Here is a 13,611-nt window from a genome sequence, read left to right on the forward strand (position 1 = left end):
ATCTAAGCAAAAAGTATACCCATCCCACACCACTTTGACTTCATCTCCGACGGACGGAAGCCGCAACAGTTGCCACACCTTTTTGCAAAACAGCCAACACCACTCGTGCCTCAAATAGGGACTATCTCCACCAACCACCACCCAACATCCACCACCCACCACCCACCGCCACATGGACCACAGGAATTTTCTCGCTGTTTTTGGCATCTTGTCAAGTTCCCGTCAGTTGGCCGCAATTTTCTTGTTTCTTTTCCATTTTACCAGCCTGTTTCCTTTCCATTTTAACTAAAACTTTGCCATTTCCATTGCGTGAGTGGCGTCAATATAACATTTCTTTTGCCTTTTCTTCTTCTACCTCATAACTAAGAAGTTTGTAAAAAGCTCCCAACATCAGCATAAAAATCAAAAATATTTAAGTGTATTAAGTTCGCCTAAGCGTAATCAAAGGAAAATGTTAATTTGCCGTATCAAACTGAGGAGGTCGTAAATTAACAACCTACGTAAATGACTCCAATACTGTATACTATACTTATATAGTATACTTGGAAAACTTTCCTTCACACCTGCGACCCCATTAACCCGATAGAGTTGGAGCCCGCGAGAAAACCAACCAACTTGGCTAATCAAATTAGCGGCTGTTGTGATTTATAGACCGCGCCCTCGAATTTCCATCAGGCCACAGCTAACTTTTAATTTATGCAACTTAATTGAAATGCCATAAAAAAAATCGGGCAAAACGAAAGCGAAGGAAAACGTGTAACTAAATTTATGCATCCTTCATCATTTTATTGGGTTAGTTTGGCCAACTAGGATTTGCAGGGTAACAAAGGGTGGCTATAAGCCCAGGGAAATGGGAAATTAAGTGATTGATTTAATTAGTGAAAAGTGATTTTAGTTCGAGTATTTCGCAGTCCAACCACAAGTTGTGCAGCTATATTTTGGGTAATTTTCATTTCATAAATACCATCTATCTTGGGCATCAACTTTTCTACTATGGGAGGAATAAAGCTTCGAATTTTTGCTTTGATGCGTGTTAGAAACTTTTGTGCGGTGCGTCGTGTTAATGAACTTGACTGTGAGGGGCAAAATCGATTAGCCAATTTGGCCTCCTGGGACTAGTTGAAGTTTTCAGCTGAATCTAGCCGCGTCGTATTTCGAATTAATTAAAAACATGTCAGGAGCAGCAAGTGTGTAGAGCGCACCAAAATGGAAAATGCCCCGCATAGGTGCAAGTCAAGCAAATTATATACATTAAGTATACGCATTGTGTACAAGATAATTCTGATGCCGGAAATTACCAGGTGAGTCAACAATTCTTCACATTTTTTTCTGGTTTCCTCTGTTGAGGGGTTACCATTTTTTTGTATTTTTTTTTTTTTGCCCCCGAACGGTCGCGTATCAAGGCAACCTTTTTGAAACGCATAACAATAACGAAAATTTGAAAGAGATAAAAGACTTGAACGTGGGCCGGAAAACGGAAATGATTATTTCAGCTCCTCCGCCATCTCATCTTTCTTTCGCCAAATGGTCGAATTGGGGGTCGGTGGGCGTGGCCAAGAAGGCGTTGCCCATTGTTGTCATTGCGCCATTGTTCCATTACTGAATTTTGTGCCGTTGATGCTGATGCTGCTGCTGCTGCAATTTCATCTGCCCCGGCCTTCTTTTTTCATTTCATTTTTTTTTTTTCATCTTGGCCGTTATCAGTGACAAACGGCCGGGGTCAGGTCGTAAACAGGAGGGTGGGGGGAAATTGGGGGCTCTACGGTTAGTCGGAGTATTCGGAGCGGACAGGCACACAATTTACACATTTAAAATTCATATAAAGTCATTTGCATGCAGACGAAATGAGCGGTTCGGCCATCTGGACACTGTCGCAACATATGCGACGCCGTCTGACCTTTGAACTCGACCCCTCGCCTCAGTGGATCTTTGTTTTTGCACATTTGTCATCATTAGTGACCCGACCTGGCTGGCAAAAACAAGAAACAAGAAAAGTGCGCCCAAAACATAAAGGTAGGCCAACGGTTTTGCCGTGCAAAGTGGCTAAATGAGACGACGGCCAGAACTGGCTTAGCAAAGTGGATTTTCTGTTGGAGTTCGGCAAGGGAGCGCCAAAGGAAAGTTGCTATATTATTATACAAATTTAGGAGGAGCGACTAAAAAATCTATATAAGGTTTGCAGAGGTCCCAGCAGAAGTTTACTTAGGTTATCCTACTCTACAAAAGATTAACACTACACCAGTAAGATGTTTAAACTTAATGCTCTGGTTTTATAAGGAACCCAATTTTGCAACGTACCAATTGAATATTTTCCGTATCAATTGATTTGTTACTGGCATTAAATTGAAACGAAAAACTAAGCTGTCCGATCAATGTATTGACAGGCTTCTCAAGCTATTTCAGAGTTCGCCACTAATCCAGACAAACTCGGCTTAATTACTTACAAGCAAATTGAAACCATAAATAAATAAAATGCGTTGAAACAAAAACTTCAACGGCGGAGGAAAAAAAATACATATATATATACATATATATGGAGCGGAGCTGAGAGGTAAAAACCGGCCTAATACCCATATTGATAACTTAAGCCAAATGATTTACGGCCTGGTCAATCAACAAGGAGCGGCGAATGCGGCCATAGTCCTTGGCTAAGTCCTATCGATTTGACTTTTGATTGATATTTGTATTGGGCTTACCGGGTATTTGGATGGGATTTCAGGCCAGGTTTGCCGGCATCAGGCATCAGGCATAAATCCTTTAAATGAAGTTAGAAAGTTGCTGCTGCCGGAGCTTAAGAGTATCAATTTTAATAAATTTCCGCATGTTCCGCCATTAATTTCAGTTAATTTGCCATTTTTCATGCTTTGCCACACGACACATTCGGCACGCTACTGCCATTTGGCCAGGACCTTTGCATACAGGACCTTCGCCCGTACATCAATGACACACGGCGAAGAGGCACCGTAAATATCCTCGCAGCCAGCCAACCAATATGTTTACACGCACAGGCAACTGGCAACTGGGTACTTGTGCTCTTCCCCTCGGCCAAGAGATTTCCGTTTCCGGTGGCAGGCAGCCTGCCTGCTCAATGGATCATAAATTTCACAATGCATCGTAATTCTTTGCCAGGTTGAAGCGGCTTTCCAAAAAGAGAAAGTATGAGAGAGAGAGAGCTACAAGTTGGCCATTTGTTGGCGCTTTGGCTAATAGTTTGCAAAAGTTTTCGACTACCCATTCTGTGCCGAAATGAAGGACATCACAGCGACTGGTGGAATAAATATTGAAATTGCCAGAAAAGAAAACTTTCAAGGCACTCCACTCTCTCAATATGCTACAAAGCAAAAACTTTTTCAAGACAGACGGCACTTGCGATTTTGAAGTTTCTGCGCCTGACCAGAGCTAATTTTCCCCGCCGGTTAATTATTCAAATGGATAAGTAATCTCCCATTTGGTTGGTAGTCTTTCGGAGTTATGCGGCTCTGAAGATTACTGCGAAGAGGTGGATGGAGTTTCAAGCACCTATTTGCCAGAGAATTTTACCTATCCACCTTGGCAATTCCCCCAGAGGAGTTGGCTTGAAACAAAGGCAGGGCCAAACACAGAGTTCGATGTTCTGTTTTTGGTACTTAACATTGAAGTGCTTTCCGGTGCAATTGTTTCGCAAATGCGTGGATGCTGAACTTTTGCGGTCCTTGGCCATTGACCAGATGCTGCTCTATCGATTTTATTCCCTTTATGATGGGCTCTTAGCTGCCAGGGATTATGGATGGCTCTTTGGCCGGAACTTAATGGAGATGAAACCAAATTGTATGTGGAGTTCCTTAATTGGTGGCCTGAATACATAATGTTGAATATAAGCATTGTTTTTAAATTGTGGATAGTCATACGATAATAATTATAAGCAGTTAATAAGACCATATAAATATATATGCTTCACTTTTGTTTAATTGCTCCATTACGCTTACTTATTTTATTTATATTCAGTTTTGTAGCTTCTCTGATAAACAAAGCCAACATAAATGGAGCAAACAATATTGTTGAGGTGTCACAAACAACCGGCGGCGTTAACAAAAAATCAAAAACCCAAAAACACACAAAATTATGCGCAGGAAAATATTTTGATAGAGTCATTAAACTCAGTGCCGCAGAGATAGAGCAAAAAGTGAAATCGAAACGCCGGAGGGCGTATAAAATGCACACAACTCGCACTGCAAAACATACTCGTTTATCATACGAATTATTCAATTGAAGCAAAAGCAACTGCTGCATTTGGCAGCCGAGCGGGTTTTTCAGGTGGCTCCTGTTTTCCCACTTTTCCACCCGACTTTTCCTCCCCTCTTTGTTACCCCGGAACCTTTCGATCTTTCGGCGGCGTGCCAAATGTGGAGAACCCGATAATGACGCGGATGATGAACGCCTGCCACAGCCACATTTCCCATCAGCAGCGGTTTTCGCATTCAAGTGGCCTTGGCGGTGATTTAACTGCTCAGCGACCGAGTGAAATGTAAAATCAACTTCGACTTGCCATGGCAGCAAAGGGGATCGAATCGGAAACTGGCATTGGAAAATCCATTGACCAATCCACTCTGAAAGAAGAACCGCGAGTGTAATTAATGTTGAATGAAGTAGCACTGCATCCGTTCATCGCACTGTAAATCTAGCACAATGTGTGCAGTTTCGCCTTGACAGATGCTCATTGAAAAAATATATATTGAGCTCTTACCAGATAACTACAGTAAGAGATATCATATTTCAAGTTGAAGCATGAAGCAGTATTATCGGTAGCTTACTTTTCAATGACCTACAGTAACCTAAGGATACTTATAAAAGTTTAAATTCTTATAAAATCAGCGCCACAATGGCTGTAGTGCCATCATACCCATCAAAACGTGCCAAATTGACCGCAGCCACAGTTAATTCTGCACTCTTTCTGCTCCTTTTGCTCATGCGGTTTCTAATTAAGTGTTGCCGATACTCAGAAAGTGCAATTTCACACACGCCGAAGCACACACACACACACTAATGCTCAATGGGCTAACCAGCTCCAACGCCAGATGGCGCTAATGAACTTCCGCTGTCAAATGAAACGCTTGCCATGCAAATCGCACCATTTTCAATAATTGAAGACGCCTGCCACCGCATTGTTATTATCATTTTCATTTTGTGCTTCCGCCACTCGACTGTTTTTTACTTTTCCTTGGCTCATTCGATTTTTTTTTTCTTTTTTGTCATTCTTTTTGTGCTGGGGAGTTCCGCACATGATTCACATCCGTTTAACGCCATTTTCTTCTCGATGGCCCCGGAAAGTAGGCAACAGTTTTTTATTCGGTACGCCAGTGCTGACGTTCATTTGCTTCTGCTTCTTTCGGTTGAAGCCGGCAAATTGCTCGCATTTAAATGCAAAAATTGTCGGCACGTCTAGGTGTTCATGATGTCCCACCTGCCCCAACACCTTTGACCCCCCCCAGCACGAATTTCTTCCCCTCCCCTTGGCCAACGGAAAATTTACTGCTGCGCGTGCGTTTTCATTTGCTTTTACTGTCTTCGGTCTATCTTTCATTTTGCTTTACGTTCTCTCGCGTTTTTTTTATTTTATTTATTTGCCCAAGATTTATGTCACATGCAGGAAGACAGGCCTGTCGTAATATTTTCGCACGAACACACACACCTGTGGGTCACATACGCAACCGAGAGGTGTTTGTGTACGTGCGCGTTATGAATATGTATGTGTTCATTATGAAACGAGTGGATGGGGTGGGTTGCTGGGCGGAGTTTTTTACCGGAACACCGGAAATGTTCCACAACTTTGGACTGGCATATGAATTAAATTTTAATCATCCAGTGAGATTCTGTCGGCGTTTTCACATTTGCATTGCAAAGGCTAAAAAAAGGGGGCAGAAATCTAAGTTTTGGAGTTTATTGAACTCTGGGTATGATGATGGGGTAGACAAAGAAAAAGCCTTTTTTCAATAAAATAAATACTACCTAACAGATATTTTAATTACTGTTTTGTATTTGTATAATATATATATGGCGCGAATATCCAAAGCAGGATACAAAAAGAAATGCAAACAAATGACCAAATTTCAGAAACAATTTCATTTGATGATAATCAAAAGTCCACTAACAATTTAAATATGAAAGTACGCTAATGAATTGCAGTTAAGTAGTTGATATTTAATGGCAGAGCCAAATGATTTTGCATATGGAAAGTGTCATACAATTTGCCAAATGAAATGTTGAAATTGGAAAATTTACGCCAAACTGCACTTGCAAATTGTGAATTGCCAGTGGCCGGCACTCAATTGCCTTGTGTATCGCAGTAAAGTAAAGTGCTTTGGGCCCGGCCTCATTTGCCAGCGGGTCCTGTCACATTTTCAGCGAGTTTCCCATGGCCAATTCCAGGCCGCTTGTGCTATGCGTTACGTACGATTTAATCTGCCGTCGGAGTCCCAACAACATGGCCAACAATTAAGCCGTGCGTGCAAATTCGGTGCAAATTTCCTATTTATCGGTGCCTTTGGTGCATTGCCAGTCATTGTTGCTCGATGGCGAAAAGGGCTCGCTGCATTTGGTCATTTGGTCCTTTTTCCGAACCGCAGACATCCGAAAGTATAGAATCGATGCCGCTCATGGGTCGCCATAGCTTTTAATTCAAAATACCAGTGTGTGCTAATTTGCTTTCGATGTTTCGCAGCAATAATGTCTAATTACTAAGCCCCTACAAAGTGGCACAAATTTTGCATCTATGAGCGGGTCATTGGCTCATTGGTTTCATCCCTAATCTCTTCCATTTCCTGATTGAAGTCAAATGGCAAGCGCAGTAAGCGAACTTAATGAAATGCCAGCAGTACTCGTAAACGAACAAGCAAACTGGGGTGGGGAAACATGTGAGCAGGAAAAGCGCATTTGGCCAGTGAAGCAGAAGAAAAAAGCAAAAAAGTGTGCTGAATGAAGCAAAGGGAAAAGCGTTTTTCTTTCAGGGTTCTTGAAGTAGGTTTCTTATGAATAGCTCACCTGTTGTATAAATTTACTCGTAGTAGGGAAAATCTTAATGAATTGAGCATGTTTATGGTCCGCACACATACAAGTTTCCTAATCTTCTTTAAAATACTACATTTACACATAAATCTTTAGATCAAGCCACATTCAAAACCGGATAACAATATATTACCACTTGCCTTAACGGAAATGATGGCATTCCGAAATATTCTTAAGCAATATATCAATTAGTTTTATTAAGGAATTCGTCGTAACAGCAAAACTGCAATAAATCATTACACTAAACCCACAAAATAAATTATAACTGCCTTATTGGACAATAATAATAGCCACCGGAAATATCAAGAAGATTCCAAATATCTTCCATTGCATTTCATTTTTCCCTCACAGCTTTTGAACATTTCGGCTGGGATCAAATTGTAATTAGCAAGTCATGAAAACATTGAAACATACGCGAAAACATAAATTCCTCTAAAAAGTTGTAATTAATTTGCGTGCTGTGTTTCGGCATTCTGGGGTAATATATCACAACAAATGGGAAAGAGTGATAAAGTTTTCTGACAATCAACGATTCCCCCTTTTATTTGTATTATAATTGGGTTATTAAATATGTGTGGTAAAAAAAAAACTATTGTACAAAGTTCCTACACTCAGATTACCTTTAAAACATTTCCAATCATCAGTTCCCTTCAGTTAAACCCTAACCAACTTCCCAGCAAGCTGACCTCTCTGACATCACAAATTGCAGCTCATCGTCGTTGTTGGCCATGGCTGACTGACTTTTAAACCAATATGGAAAGAAAAATACAAATGAAAATAAAGTAACGAACTTGTAGCATGCAGTACAAACAAGTGAACAATAAAACCACTTAAAAGGCAAGCAGCAGAAAATTTCCCTCAAAACCCGAGAGCCATACAGACACCCACATATAAAAACTAACACGCAGAACAGTGAAAGCAGGAGAAGGACTGGCAGGATACTGTGAAGTAGTTAGAGCAACAAACAGGAGTAGTCAGAGTGTCTGTCCTATATATAAAAGCAAAATAATTGGCGTGTCAGACATTTTGTTACGCCCAATTTAAGTGCTTCCTTGTTGGACACTAAAAAAACGCCTTTTTTGTAGGAAGTACGATTCTGAACTCAATCTCCTTAAAACAAATGCTTACCAGTAACTGTAGGCATTAAATAAAAATGTACTTTAAGCATAACATATAATTTAACAGTATAACATTTATCTCAGAAATATTCGAATAAATAATCCCTTTCGTATACCTCAGAGCTTATACTATCGGTTCGGGAATAAGCCGAAGAACCTGTACCGGAATATCCTGCAGAACTCGTGGTGTATCCTGTGGCGGATTCTGCAGTGGAATCGGGATGGGAGTCGGCATTGGAATCTTCAACGGATTCCCATTCGGAATCGCCCGCAAAACATGTGGAGGAGTCCGCGAAAAATCTTTCACTGGAATCTGCAGGGGAATCTGCAAGTAAAATTCCAGGTGAATCTGCAGGGGAATTTGCAGATAAATTTACAGAGGAATCTTCTGGAGAATCTGCTGTAGAATCTGCTGGAGAATCTGCTGGAGAATCTGCTGGAGAATCTGCTGGAGAATCTGCTGGAGAATCTGCTGGAGAATCTGCTGGAGAATCTGCTGTGGAATCTGCTGGAGAATCTGCTGGGGAATCTGCTACAGTACTGTGAACAAACTCTTTCTCGCAGTCCGTAAGGGAATCTGTCGACGAGGTTGTTGAGGAGGTTGTAGAGGAATTCTGAGATCGATCATCATTACCATCCGAATAAGAATCAGATTCGATATTAAAGTTAGCAATTCCACCGGCAGACAATCTATAAAAGATCTTTTCCCTTGCCAAAAAGGTATTATATTCCGATTTTGTTTCATCTTTAACGAAATCAAAATCTTCGAGAGAGTCTGTACCTTCCGTAGCAAAGTTATCTTCTCCGGCAATGCTTCGCGTTCTGGACTTGCTAGTCTTAGTGCCACTGTAATAACTATCATCACTTTTGGTTGATTCCATGTCTTCAGGGTAGAAATCGTCGTATTCGGCATTTGTAGATATCTCAGAGTCCAGATGGGGTTGCTCCTCCAAATCATCTGTGTACGTTTTCGTTGTGGATGGTTCGTTAATCGTCATTTCATCACCATCACCGTCTTCTTCCGAAAACACATTCTCAGCATGTTCCATAGATTCCAGTAATATCAATCGAGCTATAAAACCATCAGGCGAGTTTTGGATTCGCTGCAGATAGCTGATAAATACTTTTGGGGAGAGATGGATGCATTGGTTTGCATTGAGCGAGTCTGCATAAGGACACTTTGGATCCATAATCCATCTGCGATTGTCGCTTCCCAAATATTGTGACCTGAAGATGTCCATATAATATTCCTGCTGGCGCAGCATAGCATTGTGTAGATGGTGGCATAGGAAATCCGAAAGTTCTGGTCGCAGATCTTTGAGAATTTTCGTCCATTTAAGAAGAAATGCGGACGGCATCATATGGAATCTTACCAATCCGAAGACACGGGGAATGTACTTTTTGCGTATCTGATAGTTTGATATTAGCCAGAGCAGAGCTGAATAAAAAATCTGTATTAGATAGATACATTAGATAGATAAAATATAATACAAATAATGCTAATTGAGAAAAATTTAAGGAAATATTAACGAAAGTTTCACGCAATTGAAACCAATTCAAGACAAAATAGTTTAAAAATATTTAATAACAATTCTTCACAACCAAAAATTAAAAATAATAATGACGTGCACTACGTTTTTAAATAGGTTCATATAATAGGTTTTTAAATATTTACTCAAGTGTAATAGGTCTGCTAAATAAAATAAAGATTCAGTACCTTTCATACCTCAATCTCGTTTTGCACAGCCAAAAAGCTGGAACTCAGCAGAGTGCACGCGCTTTCGATATCCAGCTGGAGGAACTGTCCATTGGACACCAGGACGAGGAAGGACTTGCTCACCCTGGACAGCATCATACCGGCCATTTGGGTAATACCCATGTCTCTGGCCTTCAAAAAGCAACTAAATGAGGCCAACTCGGAGTGGATTCTATGGTCGTTAAGTTTCTCAAAGACGCGCTTGATCAAGGGAATGCAGTGCAAAAAACTTGCGGCGCCTAGGAAATCCAGCAGCTTATCTCGTGGACAATGCACCTCATTACTAGTCATCCAGGCATAGGCCAATTCAAAGAATTCATTGCTCAGTGCGCCATCGGGAAACTTGACTACATCACCCTTTTTAAGGTTCTTGAATAACCCCTTGCAGTAGATGCGGAATACGAGCACCTGGCACTTGTAGACGGTATCGCCAACTATTATGTGGGCATGAGGACCGATATTTCTTTCGAGGGCGAGCTTCAGTTTCATCTGCAGGGGAACCTTCCTGTAAAGCACAATATGTCTGAAGCGCATGTGTGGCATATAATGCCTCCACCTATCAGACATGAACTGGGCCTGAAATGACGTGTGCTCCTCTTCGCAATCCTTCTCTATTGTTGGGCCAACTGGCTCGGGTATATCCATTATGTGGAGTAACGGTTTAATTCTAGAAAATATACAAAATCATAGCAACAAAATGTAATGCTGAAATACTTGAAAGTGTTAGAAAGGGAGAACTGATGACTTTTAAAACTCCCGAAATTGATTAAGTGCTTAACAGTAACATAATATAAACAGTTTAACATTGGCATTAATATCTGTATTATTTACAACAATTAGAGAACAGATTTAATATCAGTCGCTTAGTGGTTATCCGTTTATGAAATATTGAATTATATGAATATTTTAACAATGTCAATGACATGCCATCAATACTCATAGGGGCGACTAAAGAATTCTTACAAATTAATCAAGTGCATTCAGTTGGCATATTGACAATGTCCCTGCCTTTATTTTCGTTCACTAAATGCTGCCGTGCGGTCGCTGCTCGATTAAATTAAAATTCATTAATTTGCCATATTAAAATGGCATTAATTAAATACCAAAACGGACGACTGGTGAGTTGGTGCATTTATATGTTAATAGTCATTCGATGTGGAGTAATAAATGCAAGTCACCCGAACAACAAAACCTCGACGTAAATCCCCATTCTTGCATGCTTAATTTAATCAGCAATTCATTCGCAATCAATCTTTTATTGAAATAAAAAGCCCGCGCATTAAACGAATAATAACAGGTATTTCTTTCATTTCCAGGGTAATCTTTTTGGCCCGAATGGTTTTTAACACATTTTTTAAGTAGCGAAACAGTTTCTAATATTTGCCTAAACCTCATTTAACCTCGTTCGAAAAACAAACTAGCCGCTTGGTAAGAGCCGCTTTGCATGTCTCCGCAACATTTAGCATACTCTGGCATATAATTACACACTCACACACACACATACGAAAACACAATATGTCGCTGCAACTCTGCGCACTTCCGCTTAAAACCTTTTACTTCCGGCTGACAGGAGTCGAAAAAACGTACACAACTAGCCCGAAATAGCCAAACTTTATCCGCACATTGCATGTGCCACGCAAATGCAAATTTTATATACCCACTTGCAATCGTCTTTTTTTGCAAAGGCTCTTCTCGATTTAAATTTTGTTAATATTAAATGGCATGAAAGTGTGCCACACAGACACTAAAGCCGACTGCCTCAGTTGCGGATCGTGGCATCAGTGGGGCATTATCGTCGTGTAAGTTATGGCGTCAAAAAGCAATCAATTTTTAATTTTGCGTTTAATTAAAAATGCAGCCGGGTCGCAATTAAAATTATCCCCTGCATTAAACATACGCCGCGGCGTAGTCAGGACAGGGAGCACGATAGAGGCTCGATTTGGGTGTTGGCCAACTCGAAAGTTAGTCGACGCTTAAATGACAGTAACCAAAATCTGGTTTTGTTGCAATCAATCATGGCCGTGTCGGTGGGTTGGTGGATTGGTGGGTCGGCGGGTCGGTGGGTTTTGTGGCTCGGTGGATTGGTGGGTCGATGTTTCATTGGTGCTCGCTCAGCATCATCGGTAATTGGAAATAGGTGGCATCGTCATCGTGATTGCGCGGTCATCGTATCCGCAGCAGCATAGACACGACCAGACACTCACTACTGATACAGCACTTTTTATATTGCGGTCAAAATAATATGAGTATCACTTGTAGATGTTTGAAAAAGTAAAAATGTACTAAGACAGTAAGTTAACCTTGTATACCAATCATGTGTTTTTACTATAAAGTGATAAAAAAAAGTAAAGCAATATTTTTTTTAAGTATTAATATTCATACTATATTCGTATTAGGTTATTCAATTTATATTTGCCAATCGCATTGGAGTGAATTTCGTTTTGATCAAAGTTATTGCGCATTTGCGTATAAAAAATGTGCAGTTGACACTATTTTAATGACCTCCGCTGTACATATCAACATTTATCACTGGCATACAAGCAAATGTTGCAACTGCGTCGCGGTTGCGTCCCTAAAAGTTCGCTGCGGACATGGAGCGTTCATTTCAATGGGTTTATTAGCATGCCACTGTGGCGTATGAGTGATATTTCAATAATGAGCATTCAATAAATTGACAATAATTATCGCCGGACATCATATGACCAATTTGTGTCGCTTCCGAACAACCGACAATTGCCGCATGGCGTATATTCGATAAACAGTAGGCATCACATATATTCAAAAGCAATTACCTTTCACATAAAGACCACGCACTAAAGCAATTATAATACGGAGCAATGGAATAAAATTATTTTAATATTTTTCTGAAATTTTACAACATACACATTTGAAGTGGTAGAACTTGCACGCTTCAGGAAATGTACAATTCAATCAGTTGAAGTAGTATCCACTGTACGAGCTTGTAAAATCGACGAGTTTTTTAACCTGATTAACCCGTCAAGATAGATTGACAAGCATTATTCAATTGATAGATAAAGTCCGCCGTTGACAGCCGTTTGGATTTGCGTTTAGCCTGCAGGTCAAAGGTGTTGACTTAGCCTTTTGTCAAATCACTTTCCATTAATTTTGTCGGCCGGGGCGGCTTGGGAAAAAATTTGATTACCCAAAGCGGTGGGCACGTCTGCTGGCTAGAAATTACATGGACATGAAATTTAATCATTCTAATTTGTGGAATTTATGAAGTTTATTGCTCTCGCTTAATAGACACAAATGCTAACAGATTTTTCGAGCAGCAAGTGCTGACGTTATTTCAAGTTGGCCGTGGCTAAAAAAGAAAACCATCCCATTACCCCACTTTTATGGCATAACGCAGAATTTGTAATGCTCTTTAGCTACATTTTCCACAAATATTTCTTATGCCAGTTAACATATAAATGAAGATATACGTACGCTTTTACAATGTGTTTATCTTAAATTTTATCTTAAATCTACACGGACAGCCTTAAAAAGGAGAGCATATCGTATTCCATTATATTGTATTTTAGTTTTTCTTTTTTGCTGAAAACCCACTAACATTATTTCCTCTCCGTCGCATTTTTTGACGTTTTCCGCAGTCGTGGTTTTTCCTCTTTGACTTGCCTTAGCTTTTGTTTTCCAGCCGGGCATTATGGAGCACATGGAGCACATGGAGCTTAG

The 13,611-nt window shown here is 40.4% G+C and overlaps 1 protein-coding gene across 6 annotated transcripts; it reads right to left on the reverse strand.

Moving 5' to 3' along the window:
- Window positions 1-8,172: 8,172 nt before the first annotated feature.
- LOC122616963 (surface protein) lies at window positions 8,173-10,647 on the reverse strand. 6 transcript variants are annotated; one of them, XM_043792563.1, is made up of 3 exons: window positions 9,886-10,647; window positions 8,794-9,610; window positions 8,173-8,736 (listed from the first exon to the last, which is right to left on the reverse strand). In XM_043792563.1, the coding sequence occupies exons 1-3, from the start codon at window positions 10,558-10,560 to the stop codon at window positions 8,240-8,242; spliced, it is 1,989 nt and encodes a 662-aa protein (XP_043648498.1). In that variant the 5' UTR covers window positions 10,561-10,647; the 3' UTR covers window positions 8,173-8,239. The 6 variants fall into 6 exon arrangements, 5 of the variants coding, with proteins under 5 accessions (XP_043648498.1, XP_043648499.1, XP_043648497.1 ...); XM_043792564.1 differs by having other exon boundaries at window positions 8,173-9,474; window positions 9,533-9,610; window positions 9,877-10,009; XM_043792566.1 differs by lacking the exon at window positions 8,173-8,736 and having other exon boundaries at window positions 9,084-9,474; window positions 9,533-9,610.
- Between the last annotated feature and the right edge of the window lie 2,964 nt (window positions 10,648-13,611).

This window comes from Drosophila teissieri, chromosome 3L, assembly GCF_016746235.2.
Source record: "Drosophila teissieri strain GT53w chromosome 3L, Prin_Dtei_1.1, whole genome shotgun sequence".
Taxonomy (NCBI): Eukaryota; Metazoa; Arthropoda; class Insecta; order Diptera; family Drosophilidae; genus Drosophila; species Drosophila teissieri.